At 40.5% G+C, this 23,171-nt stretch overlaps 1 protein-coding gene across 1 annotated transcript in view; it reads right to left on the bottom strand.

Annotated features, from left to right (window-relative positions):
* Positions 1–23,171, bottom strand: part of unc5db (unc-5 netrin receptor Db) — a 227,829-nt gene that overhangs the window by 42,059 nt on the left and 162,599 nt on the right. The window contains exons 8-9 of the mRNA XM_017306901.1: positions 11,175–11,389; positions 3,603–3,965 (exon numbers count right to left, since the gene is read on the bottom strand). Of these exons, the coding sequence (XP_017162390.1) occupies positions 3,603–3,965; positions 11,175–11,389 (578 nt within the window). The remainder of the gene's footprint in view (positions 1–3,602; positions 3,966–11,174; positions 11,390–23,171) is intronic.

Genomic DNA, 23,171 nt, shown 5'->3' with positions numbered 1-23,171 from the left:
AAAATATCGATCCTATCATTTAGAAGAGCTTTTTCCCTTTACGTGGATATGCAATATGCCTATATTGATAAATGTATAGCATGTGTTTTTAATTGATCTTGTTGCGGCAAGCGCCGAGGACCCAACATTGGGTCCTCTAGCGACAGAGAGGTTTTAATCTCCTGTAACCATTCAACTGAACAAACCTGCCCCCTGCTGGTGGAACAGCGCATCTATTGAGCTCATTATTGTAGCTACTTCTCAGTGAACTGCTGGTAGATATGTTGTTAAAGGGTTAAAAGAGGAGTCATGTTGTGATGACTTCCTGAAAGCAGAGCATCAGAAGGAACAGGAGTTTTGAAACAGACAGTGGCTAACAGACAATTTCAAGGCTCTAAATTACAAAGGAAAATTTCTGTGACGTCATATTTGATATTCAGCTCTGGAAACAAACAGGAGACCATTTTAAATGATCAGTTTCTCTGATTTTGCTTTTTATGTGTATATGTTTGAGTAAAATGGACATTGTTCTTTTATTCTATGAACTACTGACAACATGTCTCCAAAATTTCAAGCAAAAATGTTGTAGTTTGCACAAAATGAGAAATGGTCCAAATAAGGAAAAAGATGCAGTGCTTTCAGCTTTCTCATTTAGAAACAACCGTTATAATGTTTGAGCTCAGGTAGAGTTCAGAAATCAGTATTTGGTGGAACAACTATGAGGGGCTCAGTGCAGTGGTCTCTTCATTGTTTCCAGATCTGTGTATGGCAATTTATAACACTTTGCAAAACAGATAGTCGTTAATCAGATGTGATTGGGTTTCTGTGAACAACAATTTTGAACCCTTGCTTCATTTGCTCAATTAAATTGAAGTCTGGTCTTTGACTGAGCCTTTCTAACAGCAGTATTGGTAGTATGTTTAGGATCATTGTCCTGCTAGAAGGCGGCTCTCAACCCAGTCATAAGTCTTTTACAGCATATTTTGTTTACTCCTAGGATTATTCAGTATTAAACAGGCAAAATTATGTACTTTCCAGACACACAGTACCATTTTATAGCACAATCAAATAATAATATTAACTTCAGTTATTATAAAAATGCCACATATATCAAATATGCCTTAAAATAAGTTTGACTTTGTAATTTAGCGAGTTGAAATTGGGCCTCTGTTTCTTTAAAATCTCCTGCTCTTTCAGAAAGTCATCACAACATGGCTCCTCGGTTAACCCTTTAGATTCATTTTCATCAGCATTTCACTCTGAAGTAGCTCCAATAATGAGCTCAGCTGTGTTCAAAATCTCCTAAAAATGACGAGGCTATGCTGACGCATCTCGTCTCTGCCAACACCTTTCCCTATAAAAATTTGTAATGTTAATTTCACATTGAGTGAAACATCACCTACGTTAATCTCTGACCAGGCATCTCAAACACTTGTTTATTTGCCATTCCTATTCCTCCAGCATGTCAGGCCCTGGTTTCAAGATGTCTTGTGAAATCAATCTATAAGTAACACAGCGGAAACTGTAAATGCCAATATTTGAATATGAATGTTTCCGAACACAAATGGCAAAAAAAACAAAAAAAAAAAAAAACGGATACAAATATCTCCCTAAATATGAAGGTGTAAGATATGTCAGTGTGATCTCTCTCTCTCTCTCTCTCTCTCTCTCTCTCTCTCTCTCTCTCTCTCTCTCTCTCTCTCTCTCTCTCTCTCTCTCTCTGGCACCCAAGAGGTGCCAACCAAAGCTGTCATCTAATGAAGAGTTGCTCTGTACCATAACGATATTATGGGTGATTTTTTTTCTTTCCCGATGGGCACAAAGAAAACAATGCCAAAGATTTCTTTGTAATTGCAAATTCAGAGACAGTAGAAGAAGTGCTGCCAGTGCTTCCAGGCAGGTATATAGAGGTGCCAGTAATGTGGATAACGGGCCCCACACCACGCAGCAGGATGTTTTCCCTGAAGTCATATTGGAAGTTGTTTGTGCTTCCAAAAATAAATAAATAAAAATAAAAATCCCTCTCAACAACCTGCCAGGCAGGAGGGTGTCCCACAGAAAGGCTCTCAATCATTTATTGTTTTATCATTATTTCATGCTATGCTTCTAGAAATCCTGCAGCAGGATAATCAGTCAACCCTGCATGTCGCCTGCAGAAAGAAAGCAACAATATATTACTACAACTATTTAAAATTACACTAATAAACTTTTTCACAATTCGGAGCCAGTGCAGACCACCTCTCTTCGCCTGGCGCAACTCCTGCATGCAGCTTTATTTCTTGCACGTCTGATGACTAAGTGTACCACCGCCTCCATGACTACTGCTACATCTTCTTTTCAAAATTCATGGGATTTTTTCTGTCAGGATAACCAAACAGTGCAATGCTCTTTGATTTGATGTCGCCAGGCTGAAAAAATTTGAACTGAAACACAAAACAGCTGCCCATTGTGACCAAAAGGCAGAAAAGATCGGATTTAATTTGTCCTTTCCAAGTTAATTTTGATTCCACAACTATTAATGAAAATGTAAAATTTTAGGAAAACCCTGTCAAGGCCCATCTCACTGAGAGCTGATCTTACTTTTAACAAATTAGCTTTAAGCTTCCTAGTAAGTAAGGTCCACTGGTCACTGCAGTTTGGGCCTTTGGTGTCGTCTTTTATTCACTCACCTTCATGTAATGTGTTTGGATCATTAAAACGTTTCTCATTCACTAATGTCAACTTGGTAGCATAACTTATTTTATCGCACTGTGATAAACAGTACCATTTTACAATAAGGCTCATCTTATAGACGTCTAATAAAAAGTTCATAGATTGATTTCTAAACACTTTATAACTCTTGAATAACTGTTTATTATGCATTAATTAAGGGTGACAATGAGACAAAATCTACAGATTTCTTGCCAAATAGTGAGCAAAGTATGAGCAGTTACATATTTTATCTATGTAGGACAGCAATCTAAGATAGTCTGATACCTCATCACTCTTAATTAATGGATAATAAACAATTATTAATGATTTATAAAGTGTTTACAGTTGAATAGATAACACATCAATAAAATATTCATTAGCCATCTATAAGGGGAGCCTTATTGTAAAGTGGTACCCACTTCAGTTAGCTATCGACATGCTAGCTAATGTTAAAACTGCATGACTACGGTGGGTAACCAAGGAAACCAGTGACAGCTTAGAACCCGGCCAGCTCTTTTTGCAAATCCCAGTGCTTAATAACATTGCACAGATGTATTCTTATTTTTATTATTTTTTTGTGGGGTATAAGTGATGATGGACGGTTGAAAGGATTTAATTTAATTTCCACAAATCTCTGATTGATGTATCCCTGATTTTCCTCCCAGTTTTGGACCAGTTTTTCTGTCCAGTCCTCCTCGTTTGCTGAATCATCACACAGGACGTGTTTTACTGGTGAAAGGACTACCAGGAGCGGCAAGGCAGCAGAGAAAACCTGGAGGAAGCTGTTAAATGCTGGCGTTGAGGAGCCTCTAGAGGCAGACCGCGTCTATCGCACAGTTCTGATGAGAGGTTACTGCAGCCTGTCGTTACTGAGAGAGCGAGAACAGAACCGGGCTCTACACACCTTCATCTCCCCTTTCAGTGGCGCTCACCTGTGTTGGGCACCACCAGCCGGCCTCCAACATGGCCGAACATGCCGCTGGTCCTCAGCTGCTCTCTGCTGCAGCTCAGGGGCCCGTTGAGCCCCGTTGGGCCCTTCTTGCGTTTGTCCACAGTGCTACAGAAGTCACAGCTGAGGTCCTGTGGGTAAGACTCACTGGGCGCTTTGGCATGGAACTCGGCGCGCTCAGCCACGCCCAGAGACACCATGAAGGAACTCTGGACTTTGACTTTGATGTCTGGCAGCGGGTCAAACAGCTCCTTGTCAGCACCGTCGTGGAAGCAGAGCGGCGTGCTGTACGTCCGTCCCACCGTCATGTCGGGCGGCATCGAGGAGTTGAGAAGCAGCGGGTTGCCTGGACACACAGAGAGACACGGCACAGTCACCTAAAAGCTCTGTGCTCATGGGAAACGACAGGCAGAGGAACGGTCTAGTTAAAGAAACTTTTAAAATGACATTCATCACTGTCCTATTTGGAGCTGAACGGGTTTCTGGGATAAAATGACGTGGGAAAGTATTTCTGATTTCCTATTCTTTGCATGTTTGTCACACAAATCAAGGAATCAGGAACAAATTTGTAATAGTTTTGGGTTTTTCAGTGTAGCTTAATTTTATTTTGTTGTGACTTTTTGTTTGTCTAATTCAGATAGTTTTGGTTAGTTTTTAGAGAGTTTTTGCTAGTTTTTATTAATTAGATATTTAGTTTTTAGTAATTATATTATTTTAAGTATTATATTGTGACTGTGCTTTCATCGATTGGCTAATGATACCATTTAGAAAAAATATATTCAATCATTGTTGAACAACCAACGGAACTTTAGCTGTCATCATTTTGTGGACTAGCATTAGCGCCACCAGGTGGAGAGCCGTAAACTGCTGTAAACTGCTTGTGTGGTGTGAAAAAAAATCTATTTCACATCATTTCAAAAGCCTAATAAGCAGTCATAAACATAAAAACAAAGGATATTATATGTATAATTTCAGTATGTTTTAGTTAGTTATAGTTCATTTTAGTTTTTCCCAATTAACTATGGATTTAATTTTTTCAGTTAGCAAAAATGTTTTTTCAATTCCTGTTATTTCGTTAGTTTTAATGAACAACAGTAACATTGATCAGCATCAGCAAGGGCACAAATACTTTTCCACCTCTTTTGATTCAGTAAAAAAATCTCATATTGCTTAAAAACTAAAAACAGAGCAACAGACTGTGTCTTGTTAGTTTTTGAAAATAAATGAAAAATAAATATGTTGGAAAAATATGTTGCATTGTTTTTGGACATTTAATATCATAGAACTGCTGTGGCTTTTTCAATGTTCAGTCAGTACATATGCACATGATTTACATTTCTTCTCTTTCTGATAACTGCACAGTAATTTTTATGTTACGGTCTTGCACAGTATATTATTATTATTGTTGCTAATCTTTTTTATATATATATATTTTTAACATACAACACAATGAAGTTTCTAGTTGTGATGTTATAAAATGTCAAAAAGTTGAAGTAGTGTGAAAACTTTTGCAAGTCACTGCTCATTTAATGTGACACATTTTAGTAAAAGCAAAGACTTATGTCATACTTTGATCAAATAGAAACTTTTTGTCGTCTCCAGGTGAAGTAAATGTGGCTTAGATCAGACTTTATCTGCTCTGGCGGCTCCGTGGCTGACCGCTGAAGTTCAAACTGCATTTCCAGGCTGGAGAGGGGAGCACAAGGGCCAAAGGGGCACAACCTGGACAGAAGGTCCAGGGCTCGGAGCCACGGTCAGGGCGTCAGATTTAATTACCAAGCTCACATGCAGCTTGATCTCCATAATCCATCTGCTGGAGTCAGCTCCTCAGGACAACACGGTTGTCCTCCTGAAGGAGAAGAAGGGAGGCCAGGAGGTGTCTGCTCTGTAAATGAGAGGAGTCCTTCAGCCCCCACTGTGTGTGAGAGTGTGTGATGAGGGTAAGAGGGGGGTGGGGAAGCTTAGGTCTTCATCTGTGGCCATTAAATGTGGCGAAGCTGCCAAACGGAGCGAGCAGGGCGCCACATCGATCTGGCAGCGGCACCAAGATAACGGCGAAGTCACTGAGTCCTTGCTGCCCAGCTGTTGCCTGGCGAGGGGTGCGAAGCGGGAGGCTAATGTTGTTTTATTTTTAGGAAAATCATTAATTACCGGGGATGGGATCTGTGATGAGCTTTGTGGAGGTTGCTGGTGTTTTTTTACTGGGTCTTTTTTTGTCCTGATTTAAAACTAAAACGAAATTCCTGTCAGTAGAAACCGACATTTTAGTCAATCTTTGTGTATTTGTCATCGCATAGCACTAATAAACATGGAATACAAATATTATTTCGCTCTTATGTTCTGAGCAAAGTAAAGGGGTCATTTAACATAATTCAGAATGCAAATTAAAAGATGACCCATTAAGGTAAACCCTCCAAACCACAGGCCATTTAAAGTTAACAGATTTTCCCAAAAGCCTCCTCATGATGTCATTATCATGAGGATTTTATTTTTCTGATTTAGTTCMGTGTTTTAAGTTCTTGATATATTGTTTAGTTTTTGTTCCGCCTCATCCTTAGCTGCTGTTTCATGTTTGCTTCTCGTTTCACTCCTCTCTGTCTGGTCTTGTGTTTCTATCCACTTCCTTCTTTCACGTGACACAATAGTAATGGTTGCAACGGCAGCGACAGCATCAAAAGTTGAATATTTTCACGTCGTTAGCCCGTGTGTGCACATCTACATGGACGAGCTCCAAATTTCACATACACAAATTTTGCCAGTCGTTTGACGAGAGGACAGCAACCGGTTGTCGCCTCGTCACCATATTTCCATGAGAAATGAAAGGCGAGGGATCGATGTCGCCTTCTCTATGTCGAAACCCTTACGGAAACAAGAAGGGGAGGAGTCAGAACCACCGTGAAGCTTTTTGTGCATCCAGTCTGTTTGGYAGAAAGAGACACAACAAAAGCAAACAAGCCACCGGAAATGATCAAACTCATTTTAGTTTGTCGTGTGATTAATTGATGTATTGTGTATTGGGACAGTCCTGCTCAGATCCTCTTGTTTTACTCCTGAGTTTTTATCAACCTCTTCCTGTGTTGAAGATCCATCTGAGATTTCTGTATCTTCTGGGTCGCTCTTCCACAGTTTCCCCGTCAGTCTCTGATTGACTTTATTACCAATAAAAACACATACGCTCAACGAAATTACAAAGACTTCCAGATTAAAGACGTTTGCTTTCTCAAATGCTGTGGTGGTTAATCCTTTACACTTCCCCCCCCCCAAACCTCTGGCAGTACGGGTTCTCAGCATCATCATGGTGGCTATTTAACCTCTGGCCTGCAACAACTGAGACAGCGTTTTAAAGGGTACGGAGTCGGCGTTGGCTCAAATGTAAGTAATAGCTGGGATGTTCCACAGAAACGAATTAAAAACATGACCACAGTTTATTTCTAAACACTTCTCGGGGTCTCGGTCGGAGCTGCGGCACCGCAGACGTTGGCCCACTGCAGACGACATTTAATAGCCGCTACCTTTTTTTTTTTTTTTTTTTACCTCTGGCCGGGCGGAGAATGATCTGATTATCGCTTGAGTGTGCATCTTTAAGAATGGTGCCGCGCAAATGGAATGGCAGCAGTGAGATGAGAGAAGTTAATGAAATGTACCTCGGGTTGAATACCTTGAGGGATGGGTTTGGAATTGGGCCCCTGATTAAAAATCACTCAGAAGGAGAAGGAATGTGGAAAGACAGGGTCAGGTCTGAGACTCACTCTGCACTCCGCCTCTCTGGAGAAACACCTGAGAGCATTTCTAACAACTTGGAAGCACTTCAATTTTTTTTCTTTCATATTTTTGTTATCCGTCAGGTTAAAAAAATATAAAATTTTGACAGGCCTTCTTGTATTTGGATGCAAGTTTAATATCCAAAAGTGTTTATTTAAGCTGCAGTATGAAKCTTTTTTGATAATTTTATTTTATTTTTTACATTTTTGTTAAAACTGTCACCATGTCTTGACAGTTTGTTATAAGACAGATAATCAGATTGATCTCCACATTCTCCCTGAGCTACTATTGCCATCTGAAGAAATRYACCACTCCTGGTCAAAAATAACCAATCAGAGCCAGGAGGCGGGGCTTAATGCCCTGCCTCCTGTGAATGTGCAATAATTCAGAGGAATGTGCAGCTTAAATTGCTAATGAGAGAAACAACTTCGTCTTATAGGAAAACTGTTTATCCACCATCATCAGTGGCTATGCTAACTAGCCTTAACTTGCATTAACGGGAAGAAGCTGTAGCGTTAAGACCCACCTCCAGGCTCTGATTGGTTGTTTCTAGTTAGCACTGGGAGAAGGAAGAGGAGCTCGATTTTTTTCACAGATTATCTGATTATCTGTCACGACAATCGTCACGACGACAAATGTTGTGACAGTTTGTTGAAACTGTYAAGACACAGTGACAGTTTCAACAAACATGAATAAAAATATGTTTTTATACAAGTTAAATATGGCAGTTAAATATGGCAGCTTCAAAAGGTGAAATTTTAATTTTCCCTCAAAATCAAGTAGGTCGATCGAGAGGTGAAAAAAAAACGCCTTAAAGACAAACTGGGGCTGTTGAGCAATAAGTAGAGAAGAGAGGAAGGAAGTGCTCCAGATTTCCCAGGGAGTCTCGACCCGGCTGCTAAACGGAGAGGAGGGATTGTGTCCGGTGGAGGGCACAGCAGGCAGGCTGCACAGAGAACTGGCCTATTTAAATACGATTGATGACCTGCTGAATGGAGCACTCCGCACATCTTTCCAATCTCAAGACGTAGCGCTTGGGGCGGGGGAGGACGGACGGGGGGGTTCATGCCCAGCTCTCCAGGCCTCTGGAAGCCTGGAAGGGGGAACCTGGTGGGGGCACATAGCTGGATGGATCACCTGTCTGCACAACGGCTATCACTAGCAGTAACCCAGAAGTGTCAGGGTCCTGCAATATGAATGCCTGTAGCGTGGCTGGCTGGGAGAGCAGCAGTCACACGGGCTACAGAAGTTATTGCTGCGCACAACAAAAATTGAATTGATGCTCACTGTTCCACACCCCCTCCCATCCCATCTCCACCCCCCAAATCCCTCATTTATCCATCAGTGGGTCATGCTGCTGTAATCTGATGTAGAAGATTGGTGGACCGACAGTCGGACGCACCGTCCAGAGGGAGGCGGGCTGAGTGCTGCTGTTGTCTATCAGAGATTGATTATCTCCTGCAACAGTATAACAGAGGTGCAGGTCTGTCAAAACAGATGGACAGGTCCTTTCACTGATTATTGAGGCATAAATCTCAGAGCGACAGGGAGGGTGCAGCCCGTTCTGCTTAATGCAGGCAAACGCCATCAATCGAGCCGCAGCACTCTCTCTCTCTCTGCCTCTCTCTCTCTCTGACTGTCTCTCTCTTTGTCTGCCTCTTTCTCTCTCTCTCTGCCTCTCTCTCTCTCGTGACGTTGCCTGTTGGCCTTGTGCTTGCTCTCTGTTGATGACATTACTTTTTATACCCTTGTCGCACTATTATGTATCTGTCTTGGGTGTCAAGGTAAGAACATCAGCTGCCTTAGGCAAAAAACCTACCAGCATCACCACAAATCAGACATATAATGCTTGGCATGGACTTATTTGGAGTTGCCAAACATTTTGGCATAAATGTCATATTTCTGAGAGGTCACACACAGCAGTCAGGTACAATCTCATGGCCTCTGACAGATGTCCAAAATAGGAACACATGATTATGATGTGATCCCCATCAATGTATCTGTAACTGTATGTTTTGGGTCTTTGTCTTCTAGGAAGGAGCTTTGGCTCAATGTCAACTGATCTGTATCCTGTAGTTTCCACTACAGGAACCTTTGGCAGGAAGCAGCGTTGCTTTCTGAGGCTGTTAGTATTGTTTTCTGTTTCCACACCATTTAATGAACTACAAACAACTAAATAAGGTAAAAAAAAAATTATGAAAATCACCCTGGTGGGGAGGAAATACTTCATTTACTTTGACTAGAGGGATTGCTGTGAAGGGATCATAACAAATCATAACAGATTTGTAGGATTCTGCTGCATGTGTGTGTGTGGGGGGGCGGTGCGTGTGGTTGTGTGTGTGTGTGTGTGTGCGCGTGTGTTTTATGCTCTATTCAGACACATCTGCACCACATTTATTTAAAAATATATGTGTATGTTTCAATCTCTGATTTTTGAAGTGATTGTAACCCAGTATCCCTGTGTAGTCACTATGAAATGATCACAACAGCAGGTTTTAATCCTTGCTGCAGCTGTTTCTCCTCTTCTCTTCTCTTCCCTCCATCACTCCAGCAGCGAGGTAACACCATATCACTGCAAATTTATGAGTTCCACCTTTTGACTGCATTTAAGCCACAATGTATAGAATTTTGGTTATAATTATGCTTTTTTTCATGGTTTTATTGTCAGATCACTGGATTAGACCAGCCAGTGGGGCGCAGAGGTCAGTATCTATCAAATGTCACCCAAGGAAGCAACAGTGTTGTGCAGGCAACAGATTCATGGGTGGCCAAAGCTCACTGATAACCATGTCAACAGAAAGCTGCCTCCAGCTGCAGAAGAAGTTCATACCGGTTCTGACAGGAAGGTGTTAGAAGACACACAGCATCAGTTTGCTGTGTGTGGAGATGCATGGCTGCAAGAAGGTCAGGGGCCCCATGCTCACTCTTGTCCATTGTCAGAAGAAGTGACAATGGACATCCTGAACCAGAGTAATGAAACTAAGTCGCTGCCAGACCATGTTTTCTGGTGTGTAGTAGAGTGTGTGTATGTGTGTGTGTGTTGTTTAAGTGGAGGACACACTGTTTCATAAAAATATTTCTAAATAATGGAGTTGGCCTTGTCCAGTGAGGGTGATATGCCCCGCCTCAAAAGGTTCAGGCCAGCAGGACCACATAGGAAGACTCTCTGAGCAGACTTCAGAAGATCTGGATTAAGATGAATAACTCATATTATTACTGTAAAATATAACCAAGTATAATTTTCTGAGTTGGAAAAGTATGATTGTCTAKTCAGATATTACACTTGCAAACAAAGTGCTTCACTGACTCGTGCCACCATTTATTTTTAAAACACTTTGTTCAATTATAATTATAATCCAATAGAATCACAAAAGCAGCCAGTATGGAGAATTACAGTATATCTTTCAGGAAAAGCTCCTTCAATGGTCATAATGTTATGTCTGATTGGTGTATACATCACATACACATCAAATGTATTAAATGTGAGCTTTGAAATGTTATCAGTAATGCCAGATTACTACTCTCTATGCTATGCTGTGCAGAAGTTCTGTCTGCACYAATGAAGATTAACGGATCCCAAACTGACAGCAATCCAACATAGTTTCAGAATAATTTAATCAAGATGGATTTGACAATGTGTTGTAATTCAGAAGGTAATTCTCAGTTTTAATTAAATTATGGAATTTTAAAAATCAAATTAGATGCTGAAATCATGGACAGTTGTGCATTTTCTCCTTGTGTGTTGTGGTGTTTTCAACACAACACACAAAGTAAGGAGAAGAAGTAGCTTCACCTTGTCTGGTCGTCTTGAAGTTGAAGGACTGGAAACCCCCAGTGAGAGCCGAAGAGTCAATGACATCAACGCCATAGTCGCTGTGGTTCTTCCTGTACAGCATGACGGCCACAACCAGRATTACCACGGCAACAATTCCTGCTCCGAGACCTGAGTACAGAGCCACGTCGATGGAGCTCTCCATGTCTGGAAGACACAAAGAACAGGAAAGAGTTCTCATACAGAAGTAAACTTCCTCCGTTTTTAAACAGCTTATTGTGTTTTTAATGTTATGTAAGCTAAACATAATAGTTCTACCCAATTTTGTTTTGTTTGAAMTGCTATGTTGAGGATAAAACCAGTGTGTTTATGCAGGTTTTGAAATGTGTGTGACTTTAGYATGACCTGAAGTGAGCTTTCAAAAACAAAAGAAAAACGTGGGGGTGTCGACTCAGAAGAAGGAAAACATCCATGACCTCTGGAGGTCGCTCATCCTCCCTGCTTGTGGTGTACATTACCTGCCAGAAGCAGAGCTCACCTGAACTGGAGTGTGGGCGGCTGAGTTACATTGTTGCTGTGCATAATAGAGTTCAACTATGTGCAGTAAACACATAGACGCTTAGTTTGCTGCATTGATTTTGATATACAGAGTTCTAGAAAAACAACAGCACAGAATCTTTACCTTGTTAGGGCCTACAGATTCACTGGGCACTTTATTAGCTACACCTGTTCAATTGCTTTTAAACACGGTGACGACGGCTTGAGGWAAAAATCRAACATCAGAATGTAGAAGAGAGATTTAACCGACTGTAGGTGGTGTGCTCTTTGGTGTTTCAGAAACTTTCCCCAATACACCAATTCTTCAGGACAATCCCAACAAGAGAAAACATTCAGTTTCTACCTGTTACTAGGACAAAATTCCTTGTTGATAACAAAGGGGAAAATCTGACCAACTGGTTTGAGATGGGAAGTCAACCGAGGCTCAAACAACCACCCAGTACAACCAACTTTGAAGCGGATGGGCTACAGCAGCAGAAGACCACATCCGCTGATGCTGGTCAGCTAAGATGAGAAGAACAATGGTACAATTCACAGAGGCTCATTATGGATCAGTTCTTCAAATTCAACTTAAAACTGAAACACAGTGAAACTGTATTTTTTTGGTACTTTATACTATGACATCTTTTTCAGTCRTGAAAAACGGAGTACACCTTTGCTGCATCTCTGGAGTTGAAATGGGGTTATGTAATGGCGCTGCTTTCCAAAGTGACGATTAATTAATCATCAGGTGACCATCTCCTTTAAAGCAGGAAAGTTAGTGTAATGTTGATGTTTTCTTTTTTTTTGTGGTATTAAATATATGATTCTTATCACATTACTTGGAGTCAGTCATTTATTTTCTGAGATGAAACCATCTTAAAGATGAAAGAGGATTGTCTTTGTTGTATGAATAAAGACCCACAGAGAGTGAAAAGGGCATGATGCAAGGTGATGGAGACAAGCCTGTTATTATGTAGATGTTCAAGGGCAAACTCTGTCAGGAGTAGGACTGCATTACACAGAACAGAAAGCTGGAACAATCCCGTGCTCTACCTCTCAAAGCCTGAACAACATGGAAACCAATCGTCGTGCCTTCCATTACTCTAACATGTTTCTCCACTGAAGTGGCTTTCACTGGTTCTGCCTTAGTCTGCGCCTGGTCAGACAGTAGCAGATTCTGAGTGATTCTCCGTTTTTTGCACTCACTTCAGAGTTTGTACAAGCCACGCCAAGCCAGGTAATGCACAGAAGAGATTTGACTGACAGCAGACAGAATTTGTTGATTGGCCCGTGATTTAAGACTCAACATCTCAACCACAGATGTGGACCGGCGGACATGCCGCCTGCCATCAGAGAGCTACTTAGCATGGAGAAGTGTAATCTTGAGCACATGCGCCAACTTCTGGAGTAGACTAACTATGATTTAGCAAACATTACATCTTTCTGAAGAACAGAAAGCAATGAAGAAGAGAGAAACGGTGCAGCTCTGGTCAGCGTTCTGTTGGAGTTGGTCAGTTTGAAACACCTGAACTACATAATATTAACTTTTGCATTTTAGTCTTTGTTAAGACTTTTCTTTTCAACARAGTGGACATTGCTTTACAATTTTTGAATGCATTACCCAAATTCAAAAGTTGCACATGTTTAAAAATTCAAAATAATTTGCTTCAATAAAGATAGCTTTGTATGAACAGCAATCTTTCAACTTGTCTGAATAAAAACAAAGAGTACATCAAAACCACAACCTTTAAGTCCTCCATTGACAAGTGTCGATGCAAACATCATCAGAGGGCATGGTTCCAGGAAAGAGGGAAAGTCTGAGCACATATTCTTATCCATTGGATTTACCAAAGGAAAACAGGTTCTTAGGGTAGAGTTTCACCAGAGTCTGAGGAAAGTATGCGATACACTGTAGATGTGCAAATATATTTCTTCTTGCACTTGAACTACAATAATTTAATTCCATTCAAAGTCACTGCYGCACTTCAGCACATGCAACCAGTGCTCATGTTACCATATTATCACATATTAATAAGCAGTACTTGCTTAAATGTACATTCYTATTGTTTATTATACATCACATGTCCGGTAGTAGAGTAGATGGTATGTACTTCTTTAAAAAAAAAAAAAAGCCAGGCTTTTGTTTTTTTATTAATGCGTTTTTGTCATTTCTGACATWTACATTTATAAGGTTCAGAATTTTGAAAAAAAGTCTTTCGAGACACGGGTCATTTAGAATGCAACCACACATGCGGTCAATTYTCATTGTCACAGTTGATCACATCATCCTCCTCTTCATTGCATGACTCTCAGCAAACGCAAATGATTTGTTGACTATTTATGTAAGATGTGCTATTGTTAGATACCAAACTGGTTCTCCAGAAGCGAAGAAAAAGCCTGAAAACACTAATTTGAGTCTTGGTAATGAGGTTACTAATGCTRTTCCTAGGTAACTGGTTTCCTACTAAGATGACGGGTTTCCAGGGTAATTTCCTTTCAGTCTGTTMTTGTTGGAACTATGTTGGAATGCTGTGCAGATGTTCTGTCTGCACTAATGAAGATTAACTAATGAAGATTAATGAAGATTGTTGGAACTAACTACAGAAACGCTACAGCGTGAAATCACACGCAAGACCCCGCCCCCAGATTCCTGCTGGAGGGCAAAAAMGCTGCTTGCTGATGATGACTACCATTGGTGTTAGCTGTAAAGTTGTCAATACRATGTGCTAAATCTTAAATATATGCAAGATATACGTAAAAGAAAATGGTACAGAGTGTTTTGCTACTAATTCTCAATACTATCAGAACTAGATAACAAGRTCTGGAAAATGTTTCAATTTAATAATAAATAGCTAAGGAGAGGGAAGTAGGTCAGTAATGCTAGCTTAACTTTGACAACCTCAGCATGTAGATATGCTGTGGAATTCCGTGTGTTTCAGGTGACCTACAGACAGATCACCAGGAGAGCAAGTGTTGAAATTAGCTCATCTAAATTAGCTACTATGTGGTAGCTAATCTGCCACAGCAATCACTAGTTAATAATTGCATTAGTAATCGCAAAATAAACATCCGACCTGAAAACATAATACTGCAACAGACCGAATGTTCTGTTCTTTGTGTGGGAAATGTTTGCGTGTTTTTCAGTGTTGAATCCTGACGCATTAGTGGTGTTGTTGTCAGTTGCTATAGTAACAAGTCTGAGTGTAGTGTAGCCGACAATGASAGCGAGGGGGAAAAAAAAGAACACAAGTGGTTTTGAGTTGTTCTTCAACAGTTTTTCAGCGTTATTTTTCCCTTTGCTGTGGCGCACTGCACTGAATTAATAATACCTACATCTACAGGATTCATCTTGTTAATGAATTTGTTCTACCATGGAAGCATGGCTGTGGATGGCATGTAAAATAATAGACTTTTAGCCCTCCWGAATTGTGTGCATGCATGAAATTTCCAGATGTAAACAAGAACATGCAACATGTCCTTAGAGAGAGAAAAAGGAATTCTATCTCCACAAAATTCCTGTAATATTTTTAACAATTCCACTTTTCCATAAACTTTGTAATAACTCTATATATATTATACGGTGTAGTCGCTGAGACAGAATCTTTGTTTGGAAGCTAACTTCCTTTGTGCCTATTGGCCTGTGTTTTCCCCCCAGACTGTGTTCAGGCTAGAGATGACGGTCAGAAGCTGATGCAATGAGAAACAGACTAAATGAAGCTGATTCCGATCGCTCCTTGCCAGTGGATCAGTCGCCACAGTCCAGCAAAACACACTTCCTGTTCTCATTCAACCTACACTTATAGCCTGACAGCAAAGGAGTAGGCAAGATTTTACACTAAATTGGCGAGCTAATGAAAACACTCAAGCTACAGTAGAGGCTGGCGATCATTTAACCGGGCCGAGTCCGCCGCGTGATTGAGAGCTGCCACAGGAATGGCAGGACAGTGCCGTAAATTGGACAAATTAGCTCGTTTGCAATGATTACAGCCCATTAATCCTCCACAACGCAGCACATGTTCACTTGTCACAACCAATCCATCTCCTGGCTCAAAGTAGAAACACAGCTGTGATGTCACGGTTGTCATAAAAAGTCAGCCGCTGAATAATGATGGAGAATGCGTAATGAGCGTTTGCTGGGTTAATTTCTGGAGCTGCTCAGATCAAGGTGAACTAAACGGTTGATAATTCGTGATGTTTCTATTTCCAGGCCGTGTGCTGGGAGCATGAAAGAGAGCCCGTCACTCTTCTTGTTTTCTTTTTCTGCCAGCTTTAAATTTAAATCATCTCCTGCCCTCAGATTTCAGGGTAAATTACACGTAAGTGACAGATGAGGGGGGTCGGGGAAGGAGGGTGAGAGGAATGGGTATGGGGTGGAGAAGAAGATGAAAGAAATCCACAGAGGAAGACTCACTTTGGGGTTTAACATCATGTAGCAGCTTTCGATCTGCAAAGACAGAGAGATAGAATGAGACAAAGAGGAGAGGAAGTGGCGATAAAAGTGCAAGCTGCTGTGAAGTGACTAACAAGTGAGGACTCAAAATGCAGACGCAGAGTAGGAGGACGCTCTCCTGCTGATTGAGCTCACAGAGACCGGACAGAAACTGATGATGGGGGGAGGGAGACGCTGTTACTGCCCTCGTTCAACCACAGGAAAACACCGACAGGAATCTACTGTATGTTCGCACTGCAGGCTTTCATGATCTATTCAGATGTTTTTGTGAAATCAGATTKTTTTGGGGGGGCTTGTTCAAATTTCCAAATACATGCGAATTGTATRTGATCTCCTGTGTGAACTGCAAGTAACACTAAAATGCATGCGCAGTTGAGGATGCAACATCGCATGCTCAGTGTTTGGGGAAGAAAACATGGATGGTAACGGTGGAGCAAATCTTGTGATTTTAAAGTTGCTGTCCAACTGGAACCAGCACATCGACAACTTAATCCTCATTATCGTCCTCCATGCTTGCGGTTTTTTCTTTGCGCTTCCACGTATCACAACGTAGAATAGTGACGTTTGTCGTTCAGGTCGGATGAATGCGACCTGACTCAGGTCACAATTGAAAAGATCAGAAGCATATCGCATTCAGGACCGCATATCCAAGTGGCCTGGGTTGCATTAGGAAAAAAATCAGTTGATCAGATGCAGGTCGCATGAGGGCAAAAMTAAATCTGATTTGGGTCATTTTAGACTCCAGTGTGAACATAGAGTAACAAAGAAGGAAATGATCTCATTGGATGAGTTAAAAAAGGTAAAAAACAAGCAAGTTTGTCTGAAGTTCAGGAAGAGACTTGACTGTGTGCATGTTAMATATAAAATRCAATATGTTTATGATGTGTACAAAGTTGTAATTGAGCTAAATCTAATTGTAATGTAAGACACAGAAGACTGTAASTTATAAGAAAGATTGAGAGGAACAAAGAAGTGTGAGAGAATAGAGTAGAGGAGAACAGAATCGGCTGTCAAACTTTCTACTTTCATCTAAATTTMAAAAAAATAAAATCCCATATAAATGTGTAATGGAACCCCAAAGAGTCTTATTGRAATAGAGTAACATTATYCTTCTATTTTTCAAAAGATAAACTATGAAATATACAAAAGAGCTCATCATGGCCAGGTCAGTGGCTCAATGCATTGTRTCTGGCTGTGAGCATTATGGTCAAATATCTCTACTCGTCTCATTTTTTGGTTCACGTTTACTTTTGCTAACGGTTGGGTTTTCTGTACTTTCTCTAAATGTTTCAGTCTGTTTTTAGACTTAATTAAAGTCTCATTTATTACTAAGAAGACTCGTAGCTGTTTGAAATGTTTTCCACGTTGTTCTGATCTTCCTCGCTGTAAATTGGCTTTCTTTTGGTTTTTAGTAAATGCAGGTGGATCGAASCAAAATATCAATAAAATCGATACGAAGCTGATATCAGCATCAGATCCATAATACCACAGTAAGATTAATACTTTAGTTTCAGATTCCCTCTTGAAATGTTGTTATTTTTGGTTTGTCAGAAAGCACAAGGTCGAGTGGAGACTACTTCTACAGAAAACACTGGATAATTTGTGACATATTTTCAAAACTGTTTTTGAGAAAAATGGAGACTCAGACGAAGGAATTCTTCAAACAGGAGACTAGATGCCAGGAAGATAGACGGTAGAACGAACAAAGTCAAGATGCCTGGATTCAAGGCAAAGATACCCAGAGCGGTAATTCTTTTGAGGAGGAAATTAACAGGCTAAAGACTCTTTTGGACACAGAACGAGAAAGATTCAATGAGGAACACCAAAGAGCAAATGACTTGGAAGAAGAACTGCACGATGTAAAACTCAAGCTAGAAAAACATGAGTTTAATGAAAACGATGGCGTAWGCAGGGAGGCAAAAAAAGGATTGAATGCCAGTGAGGACATCCTATCCTCCCGAGCTCCTCTTGGAAAATAATACCCTCCAAAATCAGCTCAGATCTTCTCAAGAAAAAGACGCACTTTTACAGAGAGAGATCCAGGAAAGTACGACATAATATCAAGAAGTTCTGGCTAAGCTTCAAAATGATATTATCAGTCTGTCAGAACAGGTGGCAATGTTACAGGAAGAGCTGGAAATAGAAAGATCAGCTAACTCTCAAACAAATACGAACAAGTCGTTTTTTAAGATGATAAGAGGTCAGTGTWCAGAGCTGAAGAAGGAAATGGCATTGATGAGAAAGACGTCTGCAGAGAAGGAGAGGCRTCTACAGGAAGAGCTGAAGAAGATAAAAGAGTCCTCCTAGGAACTTAACAGCAATTATCAAACTTCTGTCAAGTTCCTGGTACAACAAGCAGAGTCGTTAAAGAAGAAGCTAAGAGACGACGAAGAAGCTCATGCAGAAGTGTTGAAGACTCTCACACTGAACCTCTGCTTAAAGCTGCAGCGTATAACTTAAAAAAATAAATTTTACACATGTATTAAAACTTTTGTTATCCTAACATGAGACAGATAATCTCTGAAAAAATAATCAATCTCCTCTGCCTCCTCCCTGTTCTGCATAATTAGTTCGCTCAGTCAGAAACAGCCAATCAGAACTAGCAGTAATCAGCTAGCCGCCATTCTATCAGGAAGTTTTCATGCATTAACTCAGAATTGTTTATTGTAATGGATCCTGTATTTGCCTATGAATGTTAAGTTTTATGCTTGGATTTTTTTGCAATGTTGAGAGGTTTTATTTWGACTCTGCATTATTTAGCCTCTTCAGAGCCTATGTTTTCAGTCTGTTAAATATAGTATTACCGATAATAAAGCTGTATTTCCCTCAGCCCACTGGCTGCAATGTTGACACCTTGAGATGCCATGAGACCTAAATCCTGAACATCATGGCATGGAGTGCATCCCAGTTTTCCATGTCTGGTTTATAACCATTCATTTTAGCTTTAAAACTGGTTCTATTGATCCTGTGTCCAGACAGAGGGATAATCAGTAGCCTATTATCATGACCTGTTTGTTCTGAAACAAGATCCTGCAGCTTCCACTTCTCTTCCTAACATGGCGCCTCCTCACCCTGACTCTCATACTGATAGGAGGAACCACAGAGCTCTGTTAGGTTAAAAACACATCTTCTGAAGTTGGGATATTTTTCTTCCAACAGGTTCCAGAGGAATCACCTCAAACCAGATGTTGGACTGGATTTTATTTCAATGTCATTTGTGAATATTCTCATTTTCAACAGTGTAGCTATAAAGGTTGAAAAAGGTTATCTTTTTGGAGAAAATCTCATCAACATCAATATTTCCACTAAATAAGAGGCAAAAATGTGTTTGATAAAGGAAAAGCCTCTCAGACTCTGAGTCCGACAGATCCAAACTATTTTTTTATATTAGACAATTAATTTAATTTCACATAATTATCACGGTAGAAGCCATTTGTTTAAATACCTAATGAAACATATTTACCATGTTTGATGTTTGTTGTAAATGACGTATAGTCACAAAGAACTAATTAGTCCAAGTTTGTCGTTTATTGAACGTTCAGAAACTACAGCGGCTGGGACGCGCCAAGACGAAGGTAAAACAACCTGAATAGGAGATCAACTCTAAACCACTCGCACATTTTTATTCTCTCTCTCCCTGTCATTTAAACACACCCGTTGCCATCGCAACCACCTGCGCTCCACAAGCCGACCAGAGATTAAAAACAAAACATTCAGTCCTTTACAATATCAGGTTTTCAGGCTTGATATTTATTTTGCTATCATTAATAAGCCTCCCTGAACACAGTGGTGGTTGATTAGTTCATTTTAAACTCCTGATCTGCTAGTTATTTTGGTAATGGATTCGAAACGCATAGAATTGTACAACACCTTGTTAAAACGATAATTACCGAGATTATTATTGTTGGTGGGTCATTAATTTGAACACGTTTTATTTATTTTTTTGTTGTTGTTCTTTCATAAAGTTATGAACATTTTAAGCGAGCCAGAGGAGAACGTTCTGGTCTCAGCCTCCTGGCGCCGTTCAGTTTGTCACCTAATGCCGAGATCGACTCAAAACCTTCCACGATCAACGTATTGCACCGCTGCTCTAGCAAAGCACGAACAGTTCAGAAACAATATGAAATGGGAAAAAAGCGATTTATTAACTGATTAAGTCGTGTTTTAGATTGTTTTTGAAAAACTAATCAGTCACGGCTGATTAGTGGGTGAACTCACAGCTGCACAGTGAACCCATTCATTTCTTACAGCAGAGAGCTGTTCCCCTCTCTTGCAGGTACTGCGTATCTCCCGCTAAATCTTTTAGGGGTACGCAGTACCCTGCCGCACCCCCTTACTTTCACCCCCGGTTTTAACCCTTAAGAAACAGGTGAATACACTGGAGCGGGAGCTGAAAGACGACAAAGAGTCTCATGCTGAGTTGGTGAAAATCAACAAAATGCTTTACGCAGAGCTTCAGGCTGAGAATCAAACTCTTTGTCAAAAAACAGCTTTAATGCAAGACGCTTCCATAGAGGCAGAGAGATGCATCCAGAAAGAGCTTGAGCAAGTCAAAGAGACGAGTCTGGAAATGGTCCAGAAGTGTGAAGTCGATATTCTAGCCCTTAGAGAAGAAATACAAACAATGGAGCAGGAGCACAGGGATGAGAGATATTGGCATGCGGAAGTTGAAATACGTAATGGTAAGAGAGCCAAATTCCTCCATGCTGAAAAGAACATGCTACAGAAGGAACTGAATGACGTTAAACGCAAGCTCTTTTTAGATGAATTAAACATAAAGAAGAACTGGATGCATCGACAGCTGAAATTGAACGCCAACTTGAATGCAATTATAAGCTCTCTGAGGAGCTAAAACAGAAGGATCAGGAGAATGCCAAAGCAAAGGCTGCTCTCCCGGTAAAGAAGCCATTACTAAAAAAGCTTCGATATGCACTGGGTTTGAGGAAACCAGAAAGATGGAAGAAAAGGGAGGCTGAAGAAAATGTGTAATGCTTGTTTATGCTAGGGGCCAAGACCATGAAGGTTCTCACCAAAATGRATGGATGTATGGATGGATGAAGATTTGTAATTCACTAGCAAGGACCACATCATAAAAATAGAAGTTTAAAGATTTATTGAAGAAGGGATGAAGGGAATGAGGGGATGAAGGGATGAAAGGAGGTGAAGAGCTGAAGACTCAGTGTGGGGGTATGGTCTTTTGGGAAATCGCTCCTCTTTTTATTCTTGAGCCCACAGAAGACCCCCCAGACAAAACCTGCAGCAAAAGGAGTAAAGAGGTAGAGGGTTGACAAAACGTAACGGACTGAGAAGAATGAGTGAACCAGGTAGTAACCAGGACGTAACCCTGCTTCTGAACTTAAGTTAACATATTGACTTCATTTCACTAGAACAGACCACACCATGAATATTTAAGTTTAAAGATTTAAAAAAGAAATCATGATGCACAGTGGCACAGTTGGTAGAACTGTTTCCTTGTAGCAAGAAGGTCATGGGTTCAATTCCAGGTCTTTTTCCTACATGGAGTTTACATGTTCTCCCTGTGCATGGTGGGTTCTCTCTGGGTACTCCGGCTTCCTCYCACAGTCCAAAAACATGAGGTGTGGTCAAGTTGATTGGTCTCTCTAAATTCTCCTTAGGTTTGTGTTTGTGTTTCTATGATTGTTTGTCTTTGTTTGATGAACTGGTGACCTGCCCAGGGTGTGCCCTGCATCTCGCCAGTTGACCACTGGAGATGGGCACCATCACAGGGGATGAAAGGATGAAGGGACGAAGGGATTGAGGGATGAGGAAATRAAGGGATGAGGGGYTGMGGGGACAATCTAAACCCTAGTAATGTTATGTTGKTGGACTTCTGTGCTCATCATGGATTCTCCATAACGAACATCATTTTCAGCCATAATGGTTGAACATGATGTCATATGTGCTCTTGACAACAGGTCACCTGCAGTTGGATGACTGACTTTTTTATACTCTCATCTGATCCGTGGCCACAAGTCTTGGACAATCGGAGCATTGCAACACAGAAATTAGGTCAATACCCTTTACAGTCCATAAACCAATTGTACTAACTTTAAAAKTATCACCAAAACAAAAGAAGAGAAGTGAATATGATTTAATAACTAACCTAACTTCCTCTTCCTCCATTTTACAGAGAGCTTCATGGTGTTTTGCGCGAAACTCAAAATGAATTTATGGTTGGAAGCCATATGATTAATAATATAATACTTAATACTCAGATTTAATATCAGAAAATAGTTTTATTCTCTTTCTTGACTTCCATGACGTTTTTCATTCACTTGATCAGGGGTCTTCAACTCCAGGACACAAGACCTGGTATCCTGCAACTCTTAGAAATGTTTCTGCTTCAACTCACTTTTAATATAATCTGAAAACATCAATTTGATAAGATTAAAGACTTCCTTTTCATCTTTTCTGCTTCCTTTGTTTTKCATATTAAAGTTAAGGGTTAAAATATGGGGGGATTTTTCTGCCATTATCCAAGAACACACATTTTCAGTCTGAAAGCAGGATTTCATGTCTTTTGTTCTCAAAACGTTTAATACTTGTGCTTACATTTTCAGTTTGAAAGCGGGACTTTATGTCTTTCTTGTAACTTGTAATGCTTGTACTCAAAACTTCTGCTCTTTCAAATATTCACTGTACTTTCTCAAACCTTTCTCCTCGCACTCGTCCCTGCCCGGATCAAATCTCCGCTTGCTAACCCTTTTGCTTGCTTGCAAATCATTTTGTGCTCGAAACAAAAAAGTGCCATCGCCTGGCAACCTCTGAGCCACATTTGGACAATTTTTGAAGGAGAGCACAAGTTTTGARTACGAGCGTTAGAAGTGTTGAGAAGGAAGACTGTATGGCTGCRTTCACACTGCAGCCTGAAGTGAGCCAATTCCGATTTTTTRTCAAATTGGATTTTTTTTGCTGGGGCCGTTCCCACTTCCAATAAATGTGACCTGTATGTATTCTGCAGTGTGAACGAGTGAACGACCTGAAAGTGTCTCGCATGCACACTAAAG

The sequence above is a fragment of the Poecilia reticulata genome, linkage group LG9 (genome assembly GCF_000633615.1).
Source record: "Poecilia reticulata strain Guanapo linkage group LG9, Guppy_female_1.0+MT, whole genome shotgun sequence".
Classification (NCBI taxonomy): domain Eukaryota; kingdom Metazoa; phylum Chordata; class Actinopteri; order Cyprinodontiformes; family Poeciliidae; genus Poecilia; species Poecilia reticulata.
The sequence above is the reverse complement of the archived record's forward strand: the minus strand, read 5'-3'. Positions and strand labels throughout refer to the sequence as shown.